The sequence below is a fragment of the Oncorhynchus keta genome, chromosome 12 (assembly GCF_023373465.1).
Source record: "Oncorhynchus keta strain PuntledgeMale-10-30-2019 chromosome 12, Oket_V2, whole genome shotgun sequence".
Classification (NCBI taxonomy): domain Eukaryota; kingdom Metazoa; phylum Chordata; class Actinopteri; order Salmoniformes; family Salmonidae; genus Oncorhynchus; species Oncorhynchus keta.
Window position 1 is genome coordinate 25,404,239 of NC_068432.1, and position 26,637 is coordinate 25,430,875.

Below are 26,637 nucleotides of genomic sequence, written 5' to 3' on the forward strand. Positions count from 1 at the left end.
AAATCCATTTTTATCTCACTATGTAACACAACAAAATGTGGGGAAAAGTAAAGGGGTGTGAATACTTTCATAAGGCCCTGTATTTATTTTATTTGGGCCCAGCTCCACAACAGGGCTAACGGGGGCTAAACCCCCTCAGTTCAAACATGAGCCACCTCAGTTTTTTTTTAGGTCCCTATATAAAAAATAGCGAAAAAGTTAATGATAGACTGACAGGTTGGTGCAAAGAATGGACAGGGTGCGGGGAAAAATGCTTCTCATCTCTGTGGTAGCCAAAGTGAATAACGTGATACGCCTCCGCCAGTAATATTTGATTTGGTTTATAAGGGCAGGTCTCTCCGCTATGTCGACCGTGCTAACTGCACCGAAACATGGAATGACTTTTGGGGCGTCCACAGCTACATGCGAGAACAAATTTTCCACTTTGACAAACGTGTTCAGTCAGCACAGGAGAAGCATCTTACACCCGAACAAAGCTCAACTAATCCAACTGGCATTTGAGGGGGCTCTTATGAGAAGATTTAGGGAAGAATGGAATGATCAATTATTCAGGAAGTTCTACCGAGCATCAACTCTTTAAAAAAAAATGGGGTGGCATATAGCCTAGTGGTTAGAGCGTTGGACTAGTAACCGTAAAGGTTGCAAGATCAAATCCCTGAGCTGACAAAGTAAAAAAAAAATCTGTCGTTCTGCCCCAGAACAAGGCAGTTCCTAGGCCGTCATTGAAAATACGATTTTGTTCTTAACTGACTTGCCTAGTTCAATAAAGTTTAAAATATATATATATATATATAATTTTTAAAAAAGGTAACATTGAAACAAGGTAGGTTGGTTTTGATCAAAATCTTGCTTTAGTGTGTAGGGCTCTGTCCATGGTGCTGATAGAGCACAGCAGAGATGTTCACTTCATGTTCAAAAGCATTTGAACTTTTATGTTTATTGTGATATAAGCAGAATTCAATATAATTCCAATGTAGGAACCCAAATGACCCAGGGTATAGCTACTTATCGGTATGTTTCATCATAGAAATAGATACATTCTATTATGGTTTTCTTGGTAGCCTATTGGTTTTCGTTGCTGTAAATGGAACTGTACCTATTGGAAATGTGTTTATGGTAGGCTAGCATTGCTTGATTGATTACATGGGTCGAATTTGATTGATTTAACTGTTGTTTTGTTCTGTTCACATTCATTCGTTCGCATTCACAGTTGTGTCTGTATTATAAGCCAAACTGCTATTCAGTATTTCTGTTTGCATGCATGAATGAATAGGCTACTATTTTCAACATTTATTTTGCATTATTTTGGAAAGAAAGATGTGTGTATGGCTGCATTCCCATAGGCTGTTTTGTCACGCCCTGACCATAGAGAGCTTTTTCGTCTTTATGTTGGTTAGGTCGGGGTGTGACTAGGGTGGGTCATCTAGGTGATTATATTTCTATGTTGGCCTGGTATGGTTCCCAATCAGAGGTAGCTGTTTATCGTTGTCTCTGATTGGGTATGATATTTAGGCAGCCATTTCCCGTTTGTGCTTTGTGGGATATTGACTATGTATAGTTGCCTGTGAGCACTTTTGTAACTTCACGTTTCGTTTTGTGATTTATTGTTTTCTTTGAGTTTCACTTCAATATAAAGAGGATGGAACCATACCACACTGCATCTTGGTCCACTCATTATAACGATTGTGACATGTTTGTAATAGTTGAATTGCCCTATCTATCTTGTAGCGTATAGTCATTACCAAAACGGCCTTGCTGTAGGGCGCTGTCCATTGTGCTGATACTGCACAGCTGAATTCAAAAGCACTCAATTATCTCAGAGTCTCAGCATTTGAACTTTATGTTTATTTTTAATGGTAAAGCGTGATTATATAAGCATAATTCAATATAATTCCAATGCAAGAAGCCCCGAAAACATTACCCCCTCACAGACCCCCCTTTATCCTGGCGCTGGGTCTGATTTTATTATCCTCTAAATCATCATCGTGGTTTTAGGATATTTGTCCTGTGAACTATTCTCATGTCACTGAATGACGGCTCATTTTGTCATTTCACCAACAAAAATGGGGGGTCGATGAGAATATTCCAGAAGCTTACACAGATAAGGAAAATTATGTTTGGCAACTGTGTGTTTGTTAGTATGTACGTGTGTGAGCTTGTGTGCATGGATGAAAGTGATGGCTTCAGCAGCTGCTGGAGTCAGATAGTATAAAGTTCCTCTTCCCTAGTGCTTCCTCTCTCCAGTTTATATAGGCCGCACAGCCCGCTGGCCGGGTGAGAGAGAGGCACAGAGCTTTTATATCCCTAACCTGCAGTCTGGGCATGCACTACCTGCACCAGCCAGCACCGGAGAAGAGATGGCTTTTCTATGGAGAGGTGGAACATCATTATGCAGTACGCGGGACACCATTATTAGCCCCATTACACACAATGACAGCCAGGCATTCATTCTCCTTTACCTGCTTTTTAAAACGACCAATAAATAATGAGAGGCCCCAGCTAGCAGCGTTAGAGAAATAGGGAAAAGGTAATTACGGGCTTGGCCGCCATTTGTCAAAATTATTTTATAATCTCGGGTCGCAAGGAGAATTTTTGCTTAGTTAATTGTAGATGTAACCATTGAACATAAATTCCCATTAGGAATCAATTTGTTACCCTCCGCAGCCTGTGACCCCACCCCCTCCCTGGCTGGTTGGATGGCTGTTGGGCTTGTTTTGACCAGCATGGTTAGTAGATCTACCATAGTAGTTTATTAGAATGGAATCCAATAAGCTTCACATACACTGCTTTATTGTTACTTGGTCATGCATATGTAGTTCAGTAAGCTCACGGTTTATCGAATCATTTATGCCTCTAAATATCCATGTTATGACATTAATACACAAGCTGCCTGACTCGGCCTGGGCTGTGCTGGGGCTGGCCGCCCAAACAGAAAGAAAGAAAGAAAGAAAGAAAGAAAGAAAGAAAGAAAGAAAGAAAGAAAGAAAGAAAGAAAGAAAGAAAGAAAGAAAGAAAGAAAGAAAAAAAGAGTGATTGTTCCGGGTTGAGACGGCATGGCATGGCTGTAGGATCTATGACTCACAGGTACCATGTTGCCTGGCCCCCACAGACAAATCTAATTGCTTTACATCTGTACAAAGGTTTTTTCTAATCGGGCCTTCTGCCTCCATTTGTCTTGCTTTCAGTCTCCTAGTGAACGGCCTTAATTGATCTTAGTGGGGCTTTTTCTCACCAGCTTGCTCCCGGGCTTGAGCTAGGAAAACCCTGCACCCTCTCAGAGGGGCGTGGACAGGAAGTCAATACTTTCTTTTACCTTTAACACTTTAATTAATGTTTTCCTGGGAGGGGGAGGGGGGAGCTCTGTGAATAGAGGTCTCTAGCGGCCAATCGACAGTTGCTAAGACAACCCTCTCTTCTTCTTGGTTTCCAGTTAGAACGTAGAATTTGATGAAGGCTTGTTTGTGTGATGGTCTATGAGTGGGTGTAGGTGGCGGTGTGTTGCTCTCGTTTAGAAAAATATTGCTTTGAGAGACATGAGTGATAAGTAAAGTTTATCGGTATCCTATATCTCTTAATTCATGAATTCACTCTTAATTAATTCCTTAATTCCTAATTATCTGAGGATATTAGGCTGGGTTTAAACAGGCAGCCCAATTGTGATTTTTGTTTTCCACTAATTGGTCTTTTGATCAATCAGATCAGCTCTGAAAAATATATGATGTTAAAAGATATGATGTGATTTGTCAAAAGACCAATTAGTGGAAAAAATATCTGAATTGGTCTGCCTGTGTAAACGCAGCCTATGTAGGGAAAGAGTACTGGCTTATTCCCACATGTGTCTTTTATTGGTGTTCAGGGCTTGGCAGTGGCACTGTATCTGTACAAACAGCAGATGAGATAAACCCATAATTTTGGGTTGACATGTTTGCATTTGTTTGCTCTGCAAGAGTATGTTTTCATCAACACATTCGAGAACCATACAGCATGTGTGCACATTGCTTTCCAATGAGCTTTACCAAATTCATAACGTGATTTGGAAGATATGGCTTATGTCAGTTGTCAGAAAGCATTGCTTCCAATTAGTTATTCCAAATTCATATCATGGAAGATAGCTTTCATTCGTTGTTAAGAAAGCAACAGCAGTTACTGTTTGCCTTCAGTAGAAGTGCGGCTGTGGTTCCTGGGATGTAGACTTGTGACCCCGCCCTCTGCCTCTTTATCTTCCTGCCCTGCTCACACTTGTCATTGCACAGCGATAACATCTTAAGTACACTGCTTATTGAGCCACACTCCACATCTCTTTTCTCAGATAGCAGTCATTTCCTGTTTATAAACCAACCCACAACCACCTCTTAAATACAAGCATATACACAGCCCCTGTCTATGTAACCACAGAGTGGAGGAGTCTACTGGACCAGCACCAGAGGTTGTAAACCTCTCTGTCTTGACACAGCTAATCAGCTGCTCCTGCAAGCTGTGTTTGCTCATAAACGCTTATGTTTGTATTGAAACTAGCTCGTTATAGGAACAGATCCATTACTCATAAACCTGCTCCAGGAGCCCCATGAGTGTAAAAAGTGGAATATCACATCAATTCATTGAACAATGACTTCAATATAACCATGGTAGCTTGTGAGTGAGTGACTGTGAGCAACACAGTGAGGGCCTGCTGCCGCCAGCCATCCGGGGGCCTGTGGAAGTCTGTCTGTGGATGTCTTTGACGCGGAGGGCTGTGCTCCCTCCCTGTGTTACCCACTGACTGACTGATGGAGCTGGGCTGCCAGGACTTAAATAGCATCTCTAAGCGTCCAGCTGCTCCCCGCCACGCTCCACTTCTCCCCAGATGGCTCCGAGACGTTCCAGCAGCCCTCCGGAGGGCCCGGCCGCTCATGAGGAAAGTGTTATGGAGTGGCTCTCAGAAGCACCAGGGAGGACCCCTCCCCCTCCACCCCTGGGCCCTGCGCCCAAACCAGGGGAGGGCCGCCCATCCCTGCCGCCGGCCTGTGCAGCCTCACCGGCCAACTCAATGGGGGACAGCAGATGGCTGTTGCTGCAGCATGGGCCAGCAGGCTGAGGCTCTACACCCCGGAGGAGGCCTGGAGAGACAGAGAGAGCACATGCCACGCCTGACCTGGGACGCCACAGATAGCTCCCTGGAGGAGTGCTCCTCTCGTTGGCTTGGAGCAGGCTGCTCTGCTCTCATTGGCCCAAAGCAGATGACCAGCAAAGCCTGGCCCACACTAATACGCCAAAATGGCCTGGAGAAATGTTTTTGTTATATTATCCCTACATTAACATCTTAAATAAGTGTGCTGTTTTCTCAACTTGAAAAGTTCATGCCAACCCTGTGTTTGTATTGGCAGAACAAAGCGAATTCAGTCATTGAGATTTCATAGAAAACAGTTGGTGTTAATATACTGTGTGTCTGCTGAAATGTAGAGCCTCAGAGCAACAGTCCCTGACCTTGTGCTATTATGTGTTAAAGCAGGGCTATTCAACTGGGGTTCCACAGACGTACTGCAGGGGGTCCGCCAAAACATATGAAGGGGATTTTCTCCTATTTTAAAGTAGGAAAGAGAGGAATATCTTCCTTCTATTGATGTCACATTTATTTCTTAACTCCTAATATTGAGCAAATTACACTCATCGGAGCTAATTACTCTCAGTGGAGTATTTGACATAGGCTTTGAAAAAGTACCATGGCCATGGCAAGTGCCTCTGGCTTCTAGTAAGCTTTCTTGACTGGCATAGACATTCTTGCAAAAACATGGATAACCTTTTTTTTTTCTTCCAATTATAATGTAGGGAGGTCAAAATAATGAAAACGATCGACCAAATCTAATCATGTAAAATGTTGATTATTTATCTTTGCCATTATCATTCACCTAATGATAAGACAAGATGTTAACATATGATGGTGGTACCCTGGGTCTCAGGTTTGCCTGGACAGAGGTCACTGGGTAAGAAAAAGTTGAAGTCTCTGTGTTAAAGTGATGGATTGGCCACTCCCAAACAGTCAGTTTTACGCTGCAGGACATAGACAGGGCTTTTGTTTTCTGCTTTGGCATTACTCTAGCATATACAAGTCATTTACACACAAACTCATATACATAAACACTCACATATGTCTACATATACAGACAAACTCATATACACGAACACACTCACATACTTCTACATATACACACAGTTGTTTAAATAATACATATTTGACATTAAGAAGTGATGGGATTAGATCAAACATTTGTGGAAAGTTATGACCCACATTGGTGACGTTTTGGTTTGAGAACAGAATTACAGTATATAATGTTGACCTACAGAACCTTCTGCAGAAGACAAGGAGATGTTTCTCATTTTATGTATCAGCTGACGAGATATAGGATGTGTTGTTATGGTCAGTAGAATAATGCAGTTAACTTTGTGTTTAGTTGATGTTAGATCTTTATGATGGCCTATACAGGATGTCCAATTTCCCCTCAGCTCCTCATACCATACCCTCTCTCTCTCTCTCTCTCTCTCTCCGTCTCTCTCTCTCTCTCTCTCTCTGGCCAGGGAGTGTATTTAAGAGTGTGTGTGTGCGTGCGAGTGCGTGTGCATTTGCATGTATCTGTGTGCCTCAGGGATGGAGGCCCACCATTTCTCCCAGTAGGGGGGCCTTGCTCCACTGTCCCCCACTGTTATCCTTGCCCTGACAGGAAACATGCATCACACCGGGGCCCCTAATGCGAAACACATTTCACCACAACCTGATCAAAGCTGGGCTGTCCAGACAACAAAGTGTTCCTAAATGCCATGTTTTGACCATATAATTGGAGGGTAATTATGGCTGACAAAACACTCCAAACACTCCCTCCCAGCCATCAGCCTCTCCTTCTTTCTCTCTCACTCCTCTCTCTCATCATTCCTCTCTCTCTTCCCTCTCTCTCTCCCCCCCTTCTCTGAGAGAGGCCAGACTAAGCTAGGTTAGGTTGTCATAGTAGTATGCAGCAGGATATATGTGTGCTGAGTCGGCTAGAAAGCCCACACAACGAAGCTAGTCTTTATTGGAGAATGCACTGTCACACACAGACTAACAAACACACATTGGACAGTGGTAGCCAGTGGCCTAGAATAACACCACAAAGCCACATGAGGGAGGAACATGATCTGCTGTGCTGACTGATCCTCTCCAACTGACAGGACTACTGGATCCCCAAAGACTACTTCTGCCCCCCAGACACTGTGCTCTGACAGATTTACCCCACTCTCTGTTGTTTCTGACAACACACGGTAAAAGGATGGAGTTTAGGAGAGTTCCTATTCCTCTGTGACCTGAAGCAGCTTTAAGGGGAGCTGGACTAGTAAATCAGTAAAGCCGCTGAGAGACGTTGGACAAACAGAACTAAGCAGTCAACCATATCTAACAACTTGACGGGGAAAGGAACATGTGGTGGCCAGATAAAGGCATAGTTTTGGCACAGTTGATATACAGTAGGTATAACCATACATGTCGACTTTAACCTTACATTAAAACATTATGCCAACAAGACATTTCCGATAAAGTACATTGAGACTAAGTTGGTTAATGGAAAATAGGTCAAAGGATTGATGTTTGTTTACTACAGATGTATGAACACTTGCATTTCCATAGCAGCTAGTGTGTTGTTCAGTAAAATGGGTTTGCCCCAGTTTGCTAGGCAAGCCCAGCGTCATGTGTGGTCGTGGGTAGCTCTGTCTTTCAAAGAACTGAAGTCGACTCCCGATCTATGACAATCACTAGGACAACTAGAGCCTAGGGGACTGCACTCTGCGTTTCCCCACTGTAGGCCCAACACCAGTTAAAAAGAGATGGACACACCACAGCACAAACACTGGAAACCATCTGAGTTCAGAAAGGAAGGACTACTGGAAAACATATTTGGGGGCTCAAAATGAATTTCAATGAAAATAGAATGTAATAATAGAATGTTTCACAACCCCAAGATGTCCCAATGCTTATCAAGTGGAACTGTACTGTTAATGGGGTTTGGAAGTTGAGGAAATAAACAGAAAGTTAAGCGTATTATAATCCTGACCCTTTTTAGCAGCCTGGTTTATCTAGGGCCAGCTCTATGTGTTCCCTTCAGGGGTTCTCCTCCAGTTGAAGTCTAATTTACCAAAGCCCAACTGTCAGCCCAACATGGAAATGTCTTTCTGTCAGCCCAACATGGAAATGTCTTTCTGTCAGCCCAACATGGAAATGTCTTTCTGTCAGCCCAACATGGAAATGTCTTTCTGTCAGCCCAACATGGAAATGTCTTTCTGTCAGCCCAACATGGAAATGTCTTTCTGTCAGCCCAACATGGAAATGTCTTTCTGTCAGCCCAACATGGAAATGTCTTTCTGTCAGCCCAACATGTACATGTCTTTCTGTCAGCCCAACATGGAAATGTCTTTCTGTCAGCCCAACATGTAAATGTCTTTCTGTCAGCCCAACATGGAAATGTCTTTCTGTCAGCCCAACATGGAAATGTCTTTCTGTCAGCCCAACATGGAAATGTCTTTCTGTCAGCCCAACATGGAAATGTCTTTCTGTCAGCCCAACATGGAAATGTCTTTCTGTCAGCCCAACATGGAAATGTCTTTCTGTCAGCCCAACATGGAAATGTCTTTCTGTCAGCCCAACATGGAAATGTCTTTCTGTCAGCCCAACATGGAAATGTCTTTCTGTCAGCCCAACCCCTACTATTTTTCCTCTTCTTGGTTTACTTGTATTTCGTTGATCCTCTGCCTTCTTTCACAAGGACGATGGTATTGTATTTATCTTAGCTGTTTTCCGGTTACCTAATAAAAGGTAGCACGCTCTCTCACCTTTTTGAATTGCACTGTCAAGCAAACAGACTCCTCTCCCCTTAACCCTCCACACGTGTGTCCAGGGAGAGGTAGAGGTGTTTGATGGACTGAGACGCCGGCGTGGCTGCTGGTCCATAATGGGTCTGTTTATATGGGAGTTGGGATGTCAGATGGTTGGGACGCGGACCACTGCCCTCCACCCGCCTGCTCCCATGCTCCTCCACTTAGCATGCTAATTAATCCAATCCAGAGGGCGGTGTCACTCATCCTGACCAGAACTATGCCACCTCCCTCCATCCCTCCCTTCGCCAGGGACGATCCCACTGGGCTCTTCCCACTTTAATTGACCACGTTTTCGATGAGCGCACGCTGTCCCAGTTCCCCGGGATTACGTTAGAGCCCGGTGATTCACCCAGCATGCCACCACCATGGGCACCGGGAGTGAGAGGAGGGTGAGCGAGAGAGAGAGAGAGAGAGAGAGAGAGAGAGAGAGAGAGAGAGAGAGAGACAGAGAGAACGAGAGGAGGGTGAGATGGTCGGGGAGACGGAGAAACGTATACATGTGTAAAACAAACAAGCAGACAGAGTGTTTATAAGGAGGAGGTGAAGGCAGGGGATAATTAGCAAAGAAAGGAGAGCTGGCGTTGGGTGCGTTTGATCTCTCTAATGGAAGAGCAAATGTAATTTAGCACGCTGCAAGTAATTTGTTTTAACAGTAAGGACGAGTTCCTTTTAATATAATTTCGCCTTGCATCATTCTTTTATATTAAATATTTTTATTTTGTACAAAGTGGATCTTTTACAAGCCTGCCGGCTCAAAGTCTAGCGCGCTGGTGGCAGCTTGACAACAACTAATGTTTATTCATCTTTGCTTGTTTGTATGTGGTGTAGACACAATCTTGGCAGAGAAACTCGACTGTGGCTTTTATTTGACTACGTCCTACATAATAAGGCTACTCTGATGTGCAGCATGACAGCTACCTAATCACAATATAAAAGTAACAAATTAGTGTGTTTTGCCATTGGAAGTCTTATTGCTGTAAAGGCACATTTACATGGCTGCATCTGCTTGGGTGTGTTACAGTATGTCCCCCAGAAACAGTCCTACACCAACCAGAAAAAATATATGCTACCAAAGTACTACAGTTAATACTACACATCTGTACTCTACTGCACTACACTGTGCTGAATGGTATAAATAATAGGAGTATGATTAATATGGCATCATTTATTTACTTTAGGGATATTTTTTTCCTCACACAATGTTTCCTAACTTACTCTTTCATATTAATGTTCTAAATGGCTTGTTTCAAGTCATCCCACACAGTAGGATGAAGGCTGCTCTGTTTCCCCTCTGTGCTACTCACTGAAGTTTATCTTGGCCTGTCAGGGAGCTGTCTGCTAATTGCTGCTGCAGTTCCGCCCATGGGATAGGAAAGCCTCCCCCTGCATGGAGCCAGGGAGCCACCCAGGCAACTGGGCTGCTGTGTGGGTAAGAGATGAGCTGGAATCAGATTGAGAGGCCTGTACTAGTCTAGCGCCTAGTGCCGCTGCTGCTCTGAGCTGCCTTATCCTGCATGGTTGCATCGCACCGCATGGAGGTTGAGCGCACATTCTTATTGGTCAGAGCTGTGGCTTATACAATCCTCTCACAGTGGATGTTAGATTAGGCTCCTCTGAGCATGTCTGAGCATGTGCAGAAGAGCAGCCATCTTGGATAAGGCTACAAAGAGGGAGCACCCTGTCACTTGGCTTGTCGTATTGCTGAGGATTGTAGCACCGTCATGTCATCATAATAGAGTGCAAACGATTTGATATTAGAGATGTGATATAATGCTTTAAGCAATGCTGAATTTGTGGTTGAAAAATAATTGATATGCTGTCGGCTATAGAAGATTAATACAGAGTACATTTAGGACAAATGTGTAATATAGGAGGGAGCTGAGTCTGCATGCACGTCGCCCCATCTGTGCTCAGATTCCTTGAAATATTCCAATATCACAGTTATTAAGAAAAAAACTTCCAACCTCCCCAAAGGAGCTTTGCTACAAGCAATTTCCCTGTGAAAAAAAGCAGCAGCTGTATTTGTTCTAATGTGAATTGCAGTGAGGGAGTTGTGCTAGCCTATTGTGTGTCTCAGCTGTGTACTTGGCAGGGACTGTCTGTGGGGCTGTTAGCATTGACAGCTAGCTAGCGCTCTTCCTGTCCTCTTTATGGATCGGACTGGAGGCAGATTGTTGGCAGAACAGGAGAGCCTCTCAGACTGGTGTCAGCTGGCTGGTGCTCCGCTCATCTTCTGAGCCTCCTCTTCCGTTCCTCCTGTTCTTTAATAGAACCAGGCATATAGAGGATCTTTATGGAGCCCGTAATGATACCTGGAGAATATACACACACACACACACACACACACACACACACACACACACACACACACACACACACACACACACACACACACACACACACACACACACACACACACACACACACACACACACACACACACACACACACACACACACACACACACACACTATGGACTGCTGATTGTTATCTGTGTCAGCTGCATAAGATAGAGGCTCTGCGGCTGCAATGATGATGGAAATCCACAGACGTCATTTTAAGCTGGCGGTATGAATATTATTGGTTCGTGTTCCAGGCCTTGGCTAATGACGAGGAAAATTCCCGAATAAAAACTTGATGTGATGGGCAACGACCCACAGGGTAACGAGTGGCGGTGAAAGTTAATAGTGTGCCGTCAGGTGTGAGGAGCTAAGTGATTAGAGGCCTGCCAGACAGAGCACCTAATCCCACCCTCAGCTCTGGGAGGGGGGAGGTGGGGGCAGAATAGGAAGTACGCCCAGGGTTAAAATGTGAATTTTGCCTACAACAATTAAATATCTAATTAAAAATGGTTGTCCACATTTACCTTTCCTCAGCCAACAACATGAGTAACCAACAGCAAAGTCAGACAACCCCATAGTAGAATAGTTTACCTTTTCAATTGATCACCTTGTCGCATTCTATGCCAGAAAAAATATTCCTCTTGAGATGCTTTCAAATTGCAAGTGCAACAGGGCTAGAATGCATGCCCAGTTATTGCACAACATTTCTTAATGCAGTATTAGAAGAAGAAAAAAAAACATTTTAAAGCTGTTTTAATGGCCTCTTAAAAACGGAGAATCACAGCTTTGTATTCCACCTAAATGTATTTCTCAACTCCAAACTGCACCAATTTACAACCAGAGTTTTTAGCAACAGTTATTTTGGCGTATTAGAGCTCACCATTCACATTAAGTGCATAGGGGAGACGAGATAAATGTAACACGACTGTTACATTTAGCAACCGCTTTTCACAGCATTTTATGTTTCATTTCAAAATACATATTTAACCAGGAAAAGTCCATTAAGACCAAGAGTCTCTTTTTCAAGGGGGACCTGGCCAAGAAGGCAGCAACAATCAATACATTACAGAATTAAAACATACAACAACACGATCCAGCCTAAAAGAAAGCATTTACATCAAAAAGTCTCCCATCAAAATGTTCAATTAATTCAGTGGATTATTCCATGCCTCTGGTGCACAAGAAGAGAATGCAGTCTTGTCTAATACTGTAAATGTCCTGGGGACTTTAAGTAGCAACCACCTAGCAGACCGGGTACGGTAACTGCTGGTGGTGAAGGAGACCAGACTACAGAGATAAAAAGGGAGTTTACCCAAAAGGGCTTTGTAGATGAACACATACAAATGTAGCTTTCTGCACATATAAGTTGAGGTCCAAACTACCATTTGGTACAAGGTGCAATGGTGGGTGAGTGACTTTGTATTAAAGGGCAAGGATGCATGAGAAACATAATCCAGTCTCTGTAAGACTGAGGAGGCTGCATGCATATACAACAAGTCACCATAATCAATTACAGAGAGAAACGTGGCCTGAACAAGATTCTTTCTAGCCATAAGCGGAAAGCAAGCCTTATTACGAAAATAAAAACCCAATTTCAATGTAAGCTTTGTCACAAGATTATCCACATGAACTTTAAAGGACAACTTGTCATCCAACCAAATACCTATGTATTTGTAGGATGACACTTTTTAATGGATAAGCCACCAGATGTGACCATGCTAAACTTCTCTGGCTGAGTGTGAGCTCTGGTAAAGGTCTTTAGTTTAGTTTTTTGTACATTCAAGACCTGTTTGAGACCATAGAGGGAGGCCTGCAGTGACTGAAAAGCAGTCTGGAGCTCTTCAACAGCCTGAACCAGAGAAGGAGCACATGAGTATATGACTGTATCATCTGCATCCCATTTCCCAAATCATAAAAAAAAAATTGAGAACAACACAGGAGCTTAAATGGAACCCTGGGGCACACCTCTATTAATCTCAAGAAAGCTAGACATGTGATTGTCAGTATATGCACATTGTTCTGTCAGAAAAATAGTTCCTTAACCAATTTCTTGCCCCTTCACTGAGACCAATGTGTAACGGTTTTCTTCTGGTGAAAGAGAGGCGGACCAAAATGCAGCGTGGTTAGTTTTGTACATCTTTAATAAAGATGAAAATACAACAATCTACAAAACAAGAAATGTGAAAAAACCACAACAGTCTTATCTATTGCCACAAACACAAAGACAGGAACAATCACCCACAAAACCCAACACAAAACAGGCTGCCTAAATATGGTTCCCAATCAGAGACAATGACTAACACCTGCCTCTGATTGAGAACCATATCAGGCCAAACATAGAAATAGACAAACCAGACACACAACATAGAATGCCCACCTAGCTCACATCCTGACCAACACTAAAACAAGGAAAACACACAAGAACGATGGTCAGAACGTGACACAATGTTAGAGTCTAGCTAGCAACAATTCATGGTCAACGGAATCAAAGGCCTTTGATGAATCTATAAACAGAGCAGAACAATGTTGCTTTCTATCAAGTGCATTAATGATGTTGTTTGCCACGGCCATAGCTGCAGTTGTGGTGCTGTGCTCCCGATCTAAAGCCAGACCGAACCCTGCTCAGTATGTTCTTTTCAATTAAGACTGTGAGTTTAACTGTGAGTTCACTATGGATTCATAGACTTTGGCCAGGACAGGGAGTTTAGAGATAGGACAATAGTTATTAGCATCTGAGGGATCTTCACCCTTTAGTAGTGGGAGGACATAAGCTGATTTCCAAATGCTGGGAATGGAATTGGTCAAGAGACTCAAGTTAAAAATGTGAGCCACAGGTTCAGTAATAATACCAGCTGCTATCTTTAAGAGGTTGGGTTTGCGTGCAGTAACAGGATCAAATATAATTTGCCAATGACTTCAAACCAAAGACTTCCGATTAACTGAATTGTACTTTTTTAAATGTTTAACTATACCTTTTTTTAATTAGCATATCCTTCTAGTCAAATTTAGTCAGATGCATTCTATTATAAGTTGAAGTCTTTATACATGAACCTGAACACATGCAGCAAATTAGGCTGATATTGACATAATCACAGTATGCATGTGACCTCTGTCTGTGTGTTAGAATAGATTGCTGCAGTAAAGATGCCAACTGACATCAATGCTAATTAATGTATGCCATGTGTGCACTAATTAAAATTCACACCAAGTGGACCTGTCTCAGGGGACGTGCTAAAATTGCGCAAACAATACAATTTGATGTATGTAATTGTCTCAAAATCCTTCCATTCAGCTTTGATTAAGCCAGCATCTGCTTGGCGCCCCAACTCCCCAACTAGGTTACATTGGACAAAACAGGAAAATGGGGTGCAGGTGTGATGCTGTGTGTGTGTGTGTATGTGTGTTTGTGCGTGTGTGTGTGTTTGTGCGTGTGTGTCTGAGTGTGTGTCTGTGTGTGTGTTTCTATATAAATCCTTTAACCTTCAGTAAATGCTTCCCACCTTGAGGCACACCTCACCGCACCACCCTTCCCCACACCGTGACTGAGAGAACCATTTTGAGATACCTCTTCACACCTCACCACACCACCCTGCCCCACACCGTGACTGAGAGAACCATGTTGAGATGCCTCTTCACTCTGAGATGTTGAACTTGGAGTTTGTGTGTAACAGATGGATTTGTGGCCTGCTGATAGAGAAGCGGAGTGCCCTCCCCCCTCCACCTCCCCTCCTCCCCCTCCCAGTCCCTGGTAGGGTGGGCGGGCGGGGGCTGGCAGGCTGGGCCCACCCCTGTAGATCAGCTGAGTGCTGTGCCCTGCGGCACCATCTGTCTGTGCCAAGCACCACTTCAGGGCTCTGTCGGCACATCTGCTGCGGAGAGCAGCTTAACTGACAAGTTATTTTAAAGAATGACACCACCTCCTCCCGACATGCACGCAGATACCAACACACACACATGCACCCGCAGACACACGTCTACACCTTCTCTACCCCCGCAGCCCATCTTTTTACCCCAGGCGAAATATGTCTGTGTATGGTGTGTGTGTGTATGATTCCCCTTTGCAAAGAGATGCCTGCCTTTCAAGCATTCATCTTTTACACTTCTGAGCTAACACCTCCAAATGGAATCCCTTTACACACACAGATCCCGCTCTCTAATTTGCCATTATTGGTGTTGTTCTAATGTAAACCATAAGAGATGAACCAATATAGACATAATAATAAAAAATAACCTCATCCAAGAAAGTTCTCTCTCTCTCGAATGATCTTTCAATAAGCCTGGGCAGATTCCAGAGGAAAACAACTTTAAAGGAATGTGCCTAATATTGCACTCTCGGGTATTGAAACCAGAGGTCATAGACTATAAAGCTCTTATTATTTTATAGAGGGTGATTTTTTCCACCCTCTCTCCATCCCTCCTCTATTCCAATACATTCAGTTCGCAGTCAAACGAATGTTGTCTGGATAAAGTTGTACATTTGAAAGAAAATTGCTTTCAGATGTTGGCCTGCTGCAATTGGATAGGGGTGGACGGGCGGGCGGACAGGCGATCTGGCCTGGTTATATTGGGCCAGACAGCAGACAGCTCCTCCCTCTCTGTTCTCTCCCTCTGATGGGAGGGACACACTTGGCCAGTGGAGGAGACGTTAGCCTTATGTCACTGTGGCTGTGATGCAGACTGTCTGAAGCACTCCAGCTAGTAGGGGTGGTTGTCATTTTTTCTCCATACTTTATATGACAGCTAGACATCAAGCAGATGCTGGGGAAATTAGCTGTTAGATGCCATCGCTACAGACCTTGGCTTTATTTTAATGACGCACCCGAGTCAGACATGTCATGTTGAATTTCCTTCCATTTGGGAACCCAGTGTTTTTGTAAAACTATCTTTTTAAGAATATATTGTCGGGGAAATGCAAGGTTTTTCAATGTTTTTTCTGGATTAGGAACATGGAGATAAAATTACCTGAGGTCTGGGTTTATTTTAAATGCATTCCACCTTGATCCCTTTAGCGTGATTCGCTAGTGCAGTTGGTATTAGCAGTATAGCAGTATATCTGCTTCCTATCTCCAAGACGGAGGCCCAGTGTCCTGTTGTCGACAATGAGAAAAACTCTCTTTCTCTTCCTTCCTCTCTCTCCCTTATTTCCTCTCTCTTTCTCTCTGTCGGAAGTGAAGGTATTATCATAATAGTTAGACATTTGAATTAGCAATCCACTCTCTCAATTTTATTTTGATAGAAACTCATTTGTAAGTCTGTCCTGTTGGCCCAGTCTGCTCCAGTCCTCAGTCCTGACTGTGATCCATGTGTTGTAAACCCTGAGCTCATCAGTCTCCCCCTACTACCAGGGTGGATTTGCCATTTTCTGTTCCTCAGCTCACAGTGGTGGTACTGGGACAGGGACAGGCTGGCAGACTGTGCCCTGCGTGGGCATGGGGATGTGAGAATGAGCATGGCACGGATCCCTGCCATCTTCACCACCATCACCTCTATTCCCTGTGAATAACACGCCAGTGCCCAGCTCAGTGGTAGGCCCGGCACACCGCCATATTGTGGGAGGGAGGCGTGAGGAGGCAGGGAGTTAAGGGGAGGGAGGGGCGGGGGGGGGGGCGGGGGGGGCGCAGGCCCGGACTCAGACACCTCCATGGCAGGCAGGCTTCCTTTCCGCTCTGCTCTGCAGGGAGGAGCGCGGGGCTCGAAGATGGCAATCAAGCCTTGATTTGCCAACACATTTCCAATGATTAAAATGTAATTAGCACAAGCGAGCGCCTCCTCCCTAGCTAATTTCCATGCACACTGTGACAGGCAGGCGGTCGGCGGCGCCCGGGCCCCAGCAGCAGATGGAAGAGCAGGCAGCGGGAGGGGGAAAAACCATTTTGCCATGCGACTGTTTGCATCAGAAAACCATCAAGACGCGCAGCTTTACTCTGGGAGGGACCAAAAAGGAAGAGGAGCCCTTGACAGCGGCACATCAAAGTGGCACCGTCTGAGATGACTCTGGCAATGGCTTTTCACGTTTCAAGTTTTAATGTCACATGCACAAGTACAGTGAAATGCCTTTCTTGCCAACTCAAAACCAAACAATGCAATAATCATGAACAATATAATACTAGAAAAAAACAAACGAGAAATAAGAAATATGAAATACACAAAGTAAGTAAGTAAGCATACTGTATACAGGAAATACATAAAAGTCAGTTCCAATATCATATTTTTTTGCAGGGATACTGGAGTGAGAGAGGTAGATATGTATAGGGGTGAGGTGACTAGGCAACAGGATAGAGTATCAGCAGCTTGTATGTGAGTGGGTGTATGTGTATGTAGAGTCTATAAATGTATGTTCATATTGTGTGAGTGAGCAAATTATGGAGTGAGTGTTTGTGTGTGTGTGTTGGAGTGACAGTGTGTGTGAGTGTGTAGGGCCCTGTGAGTGTGTAGGTCCCTGTGAGTGTGTAGGGGCCTGTGAGTGTGTAGGGCCCTGTGAGTGTTTAGGGCCCTGTGAGTGTGCATAGAGACAAAATCCTGAAATAAAAGGTCAATAAGATACAAGGTAAACTCGGTCCGTGTAGCTATTTTGTTAGCTATATATCTGTCGTATTGCTTGGGGATAGAAGCTGTTCAAGAGCCTGTTGGTGTCAGACCTGATGCACCAGCACCTCTTGCCGTGCGGCAGCAGAGAAAACCGTCTATGGCTTGGGTGTTTAGGGTCCTTGATGGCAGGGAGCTCGGCCCCAGTGATGTACTGTGCTGTCCGCCTGCCATCCTTCATGCTGCTGTCCCACGAGCTTCCAGGCGGGCAGGCAGACAGACAGGCCTTTCTATTCATCCTTTAGTTAACCAGGAAGTCCCTCAGCTTTAACCCCTTCAGTGATTCTGCAGGAAATGTGGCCCAGGACGATAACCATCCCCAGTCCTCAGCTCTACTGGCCCTTTAAATGAAGCAGATATCAACGGTACTGTCATAAATTCTAGGGTCATGGACAGTGACCAGCGGCACCTCGGGCTAATACCAGACTAGGGATGGCATGGCACAATGCCCATCCATGTTGAAGAAGTTGACATGAGAGAATATTAGATCAGAGGCTTGTGCTGATGTTAGAGACGTGAAATTAGAATAAACCCCCTTCAGCATGCCTCTCTGAATGGTTGTTGAGGAATGATATTTATTTGATTGACATAGCATCTGTTTGCATTTGATAAGCAGTGCATTTGGAACCACAGATTCCATGATTTCAGATTCTATGCCTAAACGTTTTGTATCTGAGTAGATACAGTACACACCATGGCGTGCATCTCTCTCACGCATCTCTGTTTGATGTGGTGGGCAAGACTCCTTATGACAATAGTTGTTTCTGTTGGGGAGTTTGGCAGAGCTAGACACAGACAGACACTGCTGTTGCTTATGAGAGGAGAGCAGAGCAGAGCTAGCTGAATCATTGACAATTCAGGACATCTCTCCTCATGTTCCCTTTCTGTTCTCTGTCTCCTATGTCTATTGGGCTGATATTACTCTCAGCTGGAGTCTACAGAGGCTTACAGACACAGAATAATTTTCTCCTACTCTGAGTCCGATATAAACAACAGCCTTGATGCTTGGACACATTGTAGGGAATGTGTAAGTGCACTCAGCCAAATGGAGGGGTGGAGGTGGTGGGAGAAGGGGTCATGGAGGGGCAGTCGGGGTAATCAGAGGTTCACCGGATACAGGGCAACATCAACAGCTCTTAGCACTGAGGGTCATGTTTGACAATCCTCTGTTACTTAACCTATACACTGAGGTCTGGGGACTGGGTTATACAGTATAATGCTAGGGCTGTGTGAATACCACTGGGCCTGGCTAGAGTATTGCTTTCTAGGGCTGTGTGAATACCACTGGGCCTGGATAGAGTATTGCTTTCTAGGGCTGTGTGAATACCACTGGGCCTGGCTAGAGTATTGCTTTCTAGGGCTGTGTGAATACCACTGGGCCTGGATAGAGTATTGCTTTCGAGGGCTGTGTGAATACCACTGGGCCTGGCTAGAGTATTGCTTTCTAGGGCTGTGTGAATACCACTGGGCCTGGCTAGAGTATTGCTTTCTAGGGCTGTGTGAATACCACTGGGCCTGGCTAGAGTATTGCTTTCTAGGGCTGTGTGAATACCACTGGGCCTGGATAGAGTATTGCTTTCTAGGGCTGTGTGAATACCACTGGGCCTGGATAGAGTATTGCTTTCTAGGGCTGTGTGAATACCACTGGGCCTGGCTAGAGTATTGCTTTCTAGGGCTGTGTGAATACCACTGGGCCTGGCTAGAGTATTGCTTTCTAGGGCTGTGTGAATACCACTGGGCCTGGCTAGAGTATTGCTTTCTAGGGCTGTGTGAATACCACTGGGCCTGGATAGAGTATTGCTTTCTAGGGCTGTGTGAATACCACTGGGCCTGGATAGAGTATTGCTTTCTAGGGCTGTGTGAATACCACTGGGCCTGGCTAGAATATTGCTTTATAGGGCTGTGTGAATACCACTGGGCCTGGATAGAGTATTGCTTTCTAGGGCTGTGTGAATACCACTGGGCCTGGATAGAGTATTGCTTTCTAGGGCTGTGTGAATACCACTGGGCCTGGCTAGAGTATTGCTTTCTAGGGCTGTGTGAATACCACTGGGCCTGGATAGAGTATTGCTTTCTAGGGCTGTGTGAATACCACTGGGCCTGGCTAGAGTATTGCTTTCGAGAGCTGTGTGAATACCACTGGGCCTGGCTAGAGTATTGCTTTCTTGGGCTGTGTGAATACCACTGGGCCTGGCTAGAGTATTGCTTTCTTGGGCTGTGTGAATACCACTGGGCCTGGCTAGAGTATTGCTTTCTAGGGCTGTGTGAATACCACTGGGCCTGGCTAGAGTATTGCTTTCTAGAGCTATGTGAATACCACTGGGCCTGGCTAGAGTATTGCTTTCTAGGGCTGTGTGAATACCACTGGGCCTGGCTAGAGTATTGCTTTCTAGGGCTGTGTGAATACCACTGGGCCTGGCTAGAGTATTGCTTTCTAGGGCTGTGTGAATACCAGTATTGCTTTCTAGGGCTATGTGAATACCACTGGGCCTGGCTAGAGTATTGCTTTCTAGGGCTGTGTGAATACCACTGGGCCTGGCTAGAGTATTGCTTTCTAGGGCTGTGTGAATACCACTGGGCCTGGCATAGAGTATTGCTTTCTAGGGCTGTGTGAATACCACTGGGCCTGGCTAGAGTATTGCTTTCTAGGGCTGTGTGAATACCACTGGGCCTGGCTAGAGTATTGCTTTCTAGGGCTGTGTGAATACCACTGGGCTAGGGCTGGCTAGAGTATTGCTTTCTAGGGCTCGGGCTGTGTGAATACCACTGGGCCTGGCTAGAGTATTGCTTTCTAGGGCTGTGTGAATACCACTGGGCCTGGCTAGAGTATTGCTTTCTAGGGCTGTGTGAATACCACTGGGCCTGGCTAGAGTATTGCTTTCTAGGGCTGTGTGAATACCACTGGGCCTGGCTAGAGTATTGCTTTCTAGGGCTGTGTGAATACCACTGGGCCTGGCTAGAGTATTGCTTTCTAGGGCTGTGTGAATACCACTGGGCCTGGCTAGAGTATTGCTTTCTAGGGCTGTGTGAATACCACTGGGCCTGGCTAGAGTATTGCTTTCTAGGGCTGTGTGAATACCACTGGGCCCGGCATAGAGTATTGCTTTCTAGGGCTGTGTGAATACCACTGGTTCTGGCTAGAGTATTTCTTTCTAGGTCTGTGTGAATACCACTGGGCCTGGCTAGAATATTGCTTTCTAGAGCTGTGTGAATACCACTGGGCCTGGCTAGAGTATTGCTTTCTAGGGCTGTGTGAATACCACTGGGCCTGGCTAGAGTATTGCTTTCTAGGGCTGTGTGAATACCACTGGGCCTGGCTAGAGTATTGCTTTCTAGGGCTGTGTGAATACCACTGGGCCTGGCTAGAGTATTGCTTTCTAGGGCTGTGTGAATACCACTGGGCCTGTGCTAGAGTATTGCTTTCTAGGGCTGTGTGAATACCACTGGGCCTGGCTAGAGTATTGCTTTCTCGGGCTGTGTGAATACCACTGGGCCTGGCTAGAGTATTGCTTTCTAGGGCTGTGTGAATACCACTGGGCCTGGCTAGAGTATTGCTTTCTAGGGCTGTGTGAATACCACTGGGCCTGGCTAGAGTATTGCTTTCTAGGGCTGTGTGAATACCACTGGGCCTGGCTAGAGTATTGCTTTCTAGGGCTGTGTGAATACCACTGCGCCTGGCTAGAGTATTGCTTTCTAGGGCTGTGTGAATACCACTGGGCCTGGCTAGAGTATAGCTTTCTAGGGCTGTGTGAATACCACTGGGCCTGGCTAGAGTATTGCTTTCTAGGGCTGTGTGAATACCACTGGGCCTGGATAGAGTATTGCTTTCTAGGGCTGTGTGAATACCACTGGGCCTGGCTAGAGTATTGCTTTCTAGGGCTGTGTGAATACCACTGGGCCTGGCTAGAGTATTGCTTTCTAGGGCTGTGTGAATACCACTGGGCCTGGCTAGAGTATTGCTTTCTAGGGCTGTGTGAATACCACTGGGCCTGGCTAGAGTATTGCTTTCTAGGGCTGTGTGAATACCACTGGGCCTGGCTAGAGTATTGCTTTCTTGGGCTCTGTGAATACCACTGGGCCTGGCTAGAGTATTGCTTTCTAGGGCTGTGTGAATACCACTGGGCCTGGCTAGAGTATTGCTTTCTAGGGCTGTGTGAATACCATTGGGCCTGGCTAGAGTATTGCTTTCTAGAGCTGTGTGAATACCACTGGGCCTGGCTAGAGTATTGCTTTCTAGGGCTGTGTGAATACCACTGGGCCTGGCTAGAGTATTGCTTTCTAGGGCTGTGTGAATACCACTGGGCCTGGCTAGAGTATTGCTTTCTAGGGCTGTGTGAATACCACTGGGCCTGGCTAGAGTATTGCTTTCTAGGGCTCTGTGAATACCACTGGGCCTGGCTAGAGTATTGCTTTCTAGGGCTGTGTGAATACCACTGGGCCTGGCTAGAGTATTGCTTTCTAGGGCTGTGTGAATACCACTGGGCCTGGCTAGAGTATTGCTTTCTAGGGCTGTGTGAATACCACTGGGCCTGGCTAGAGTATTGCTTTCTAGGGCTGTGTGAATACCACTGGGCCTGGCTAGAATATTGCTTTCTAGAGCTGTGTGAATACCACTGGGCCTGGCTAGAGTATTGCTTTCTAGGGCTGCTGCCCTCCTGTTTTTTTTTTACATATTCATGCCCTAGTTTTTTTTGTTTTCCTTCTGAAATAGTTTTCGCTGTTATTTCTTCTATTTACAGTACTGTTTTTATATTGCACTGGATTTCACTGCTTTTGCTAGTATACTATACCTACTCCTTTTCATGAGGAATTTAAAACCCTTTCAAATAATTATAATGTATAATTAACAAAAATATAAACACAACATGCAACAATTTCAATGGTTACAGTTCATATCAGGAAATGTCAAATTCCATAAATGATGTTGGAGGCCGCTTATAGTAAAGAAATGAACATTAAATTCTCTGGCAACAGCGCTGGTGGACATTCCTGCAGTCATCATGCCAATTGCACGCTCCCTCAAAACATCTGTGGCATTGTGTTGTGTGACAAAACTGCACATTTTAGCTTGGCCTTTTATTGTACCCAGCACAAGGTGCTGTTTAATCAGCTTCTTGATAAGCCACGTCTGTCAGGTGGATGGATTATCTTGGCAAAGGAGAAATGCTCACTAACAGGGATGTAAACAAATTTGTGCACGACATTTGAGAGAAATAAGCTTTTTGTGCGTATGGTACATTTCTGGGATCTTTTATTTCAGCTAATGAAACATGGGACCAACACTTTACATGTTGTGTTTATATGTTTTTCAATATAGAATAATATAATATAATAATGAAATAAATTATATACCTGTCTTGTCTGTAATCATCCAACTTTCAAATGTGCAACCATAACAGTACTGTAGTTGAGATGTGTCATAATCTGTGGCTCACAGTGATACTATCTAGCTCTCTACTGTGCCTCTGTATTTCAACATGGGACTCAGTATATGGAAAAGAACACAGTAGAATTGCCAATGATGGTGCTCCTCTCTCCGAGTCACACTGCATAACTGCATATTAACGCACCATGATCACTAATCAGTGACTGACGGCTCCCTATGTCAGAGATGTTTTTATCTTTTTAGCGTTATTATTATTGGTTGCTTTTCCCTGTGTAGTGCAGTGAGTGTGAGGGAGCGTGGCGTCTTGTGCTTAAAGGACGTACAAATTGCCTGCCCTTGCCTGTCAGTCTTGATCTCAGGCTTTCTTACTTTGCTCATTATAAAGGTATTTCCATTTTATTACGTTTTCTCTTTTTCCTCTCTCCCACTCCCTTTGTACGGCGGAGAAATTAGCATACCTCTATTCTCGGGGAAAGAAGTAATGACAGCAATTTATTTTTCTCTTCTCTTCCCCCACTAGCTGTGTGAGTCTCGTGTAGTGGCACCTGCAGAAGCGACAGGCGAAGAGATGAGAAGCGAAAGAGAGCAGTTGATTAAATCATCATCAAGTCGCGCCGCTAGAAAGTCAATTCTGCTCGCCGTCTACAATGATATCCTTTTATCTTAAAGTAATGAGCTATGGCACTTTTGCATCGGGTAATACGATGACTTCTATTAGCGTGTTCCATTTGCTCCACAAGCAAGGCCAAGTCATTCCAGCCTGCTTCTATCTCGGCAATCAGAGCAATTGGCTGCACAGGCAGGCAGAGGAATGGAAGGGGGAAGAAAAGAAACAAGAGAAAGAACGAAAGACAGAAAGCCTGGAGGCGTTTTTTATGGATCACAACACAGTGGAAAAAAGAAATGTCCCCATTATTTGAACTCCTCGCCTGCCTGTCTGCTCTGCTTGGTGTGCTCTGCACAGAGACTGCAGGGACTAATGAGTCCTGGGTCACATTACTCTCGTCACAGTCTGAAGGCTTAAACACATGGAAGTAGTTCAGACAGTAATACAACTCATCATATCCTGTCTGCTCTTGCATTAACTCTGTGTGGGAGTCTGTTGCTCTGTACCGTGCCGTGAGAGATGCGCCAACAGACCCCTTTATTCACTTACTGGAGTAAATATATACACGTAGTTACAGTTAGCATGCATGGTTTGTAGAACATGCATTGTTGTATGTAATTGCGTACATTAGCCTTGTTTATGTTTCCAGCTGACAGGCTATGTAGCCTACATTTGGCTGTTGGCTTGGCTCTCTGTGTACCGTGTATTAACGCAGGGGGAAGGAAGGAGTGATAGAGAGAGAGTGTTTTCTCAGTGCGTTTATTGCCTCTGCATAATTTATGAGGTGCTGGAGCTGACCGTCATGGCAGTGTGCCGGGGGCTGGCCCCTGGGGCTGTGTGGTACAGGCCCGAAAATTGGATGCCCTGCTCCTGCTGAGCTCACAGTGCAGTGCGGGCCCCTCTCCCTCTCCACTGGTCGAATCAGCCAGGGGAATACAGAGCCAGAGGCCCAGCCTGCCTTCTACCTTTGAACTCAGCAGGCAGCAGGGATCCGGCTCAACAGAAAATAAAAAATAAAAAGCACCAGGCTTAGGCAGGCAGGCAGGGGCCCGGCCCCCACCGTGGCCTGGCTCCCAGTGCTGTCAGTCAATCACCCCATACTGTGCTGGCACAGGGATAAACTCTCTGTGCTTTAATCGACACTACCCCCCCCCCTCGCTTCACACACAAACACACAAACACACACACACACACACCCAGTGCCTTCTTCATTACCGACTCCAGTGCCTCCCCGCTCCTCGGCCATATGCACAACTTCGAGGGCCGCCGGCCGCCCAACATCCCGCTAATTAGTTGATAAAGAATTAAGTGAACCTTGAAATTGAAATTGGGGAAGAAAAACTGAAATCCAACCTTTCTGTTTCTCTTTTTTCTCCATCCTTCCATCCATTTATATATAAAAAAATAAGAATAAATAGACCTACATCCCAGAAAATTGTAATTCCAGAGTTCCTTGTCCTTTGAGACTCCAGCTCCAGAATGTTTTGTTCTGATTCTTAATAAGAACGACCAGATGCTTGCATGAGATATTTTGTGGGCCCTTTTGTTTCATATTCTGGTCCAGGTCTCCACTAAACAGTACAATGGACTGGCCTAACGACATTCACCCATTGAATATGATGGAAATACTATTCTGTACTGATGTCTCCATTAAAGACCTGATAAGATGTGCTGTGTGACAAGGTACATTAGATTATGTACACTCACATTTGAATGAAATCAAATAAAAAGAAGAGCGAGGGACTTTATAATTAAAGACACGGTAGATGCCTAGTTATTCTAACCATGTTACTCTTTTATCTTACAGTGTGACAGCGAGAGCGACCAGGAACACAAGGTAAGACTCCATTTTAGTGTTTACCTTTCTCTACGCAGCCATTTTTTCCTTCTTGCAACTTTATTTTATTTATTTTTCATTTCACCTTTATTTAACCAGGTAGGCCAGTTGAGAACAAGTTCTCATTTACAACTGCGACCTGGCCACATAAAGCAAAGCAATGCAACAAAAACAACAACACAGAGTTACACATAAACAAACATACAGTCAATAACACAACAGGAAAATCTATGTACAGTGTGTGCAAATGTAGAAGATTAGGGAGGTAAGGCAATAAATAGGCCATAGAGGCGAAACAATTACAATTTAGCTTTAACACTGGAGTGATAACGCAGATCATTTTCATGTATCTTTTATCAATGTGGTTTCAACGAGGATCAAATATTAGACTTTCTTTAAGTGTGCATTTCCATTTAATTAGAATTAAACATCTAGTTAATAACCGTTGGAAAGCCCTAATTAGCTACACATTAATTATATATGACTAAATGATGTACGCAATCTAAACTGAACTGTTATGGCTTTAGATTACAGTTAAGTGTAATGGCTGTGTGGCTTTCGATTAGGGTTCATACAGTATTTTCTGTAATTGTTCCTCACAGAAGCATTGTGTCCTGCAATGTGCTTCACTGTCTTCATAAAATAGTGTAGTTCTTCCGTGTTTCACTGTTAACACTATTATTTACCTATCTTCATATCATATCTCTGTCTCTTATCTTAAAGAGACTGTATTGGTTTGTCCAAAACCATGTGGCTCTGAGTTGGTCTATATGTTGCAAACTTGGATATTTGCCGGTGGTCTGAACTTATTCGCAGATACTGCATAGTATTCACATATCCCTCTGAGGAGCCATATTTTCCAGGAACAGTAAACTTGCAGCTGTAAATCCAGCGACAGCGTGATGATTTAGAATACCATTTGCTGTTTGCTGTTTTGTTTAGTCGCTTTTGTTTACTCAGTGCGGTCGATTCAAATTACCCCTGTCGCCGTGGCAAGTCCTTTTGT

General features: G+C 44.6%; 1 protein-coding gene across 1 annotated transcript in view; it reads left to right on the forward strand.

The window, feature by feature from the left end:
- The window catches only part of LOC118391161 (autism susceptibility gene 2 protein-like), a 605,501-nt gene that overhangs the window by 421,681 nt on the left and 157,183 nt on the right, over nucleotides 1-26,637 (forward strand). The window contains exon 5 of the mRNA XM_052457892.1: nucleotides 25,602-25,631. Within this exon, the coding sequence (XP_052313852.1) occupies nucleotides 25,602-25,631 (30 nt within the window). The remainder of the gene's footprint in view (nucleotides 1-25,601; nucleotides 25,632-26,637) is intronic.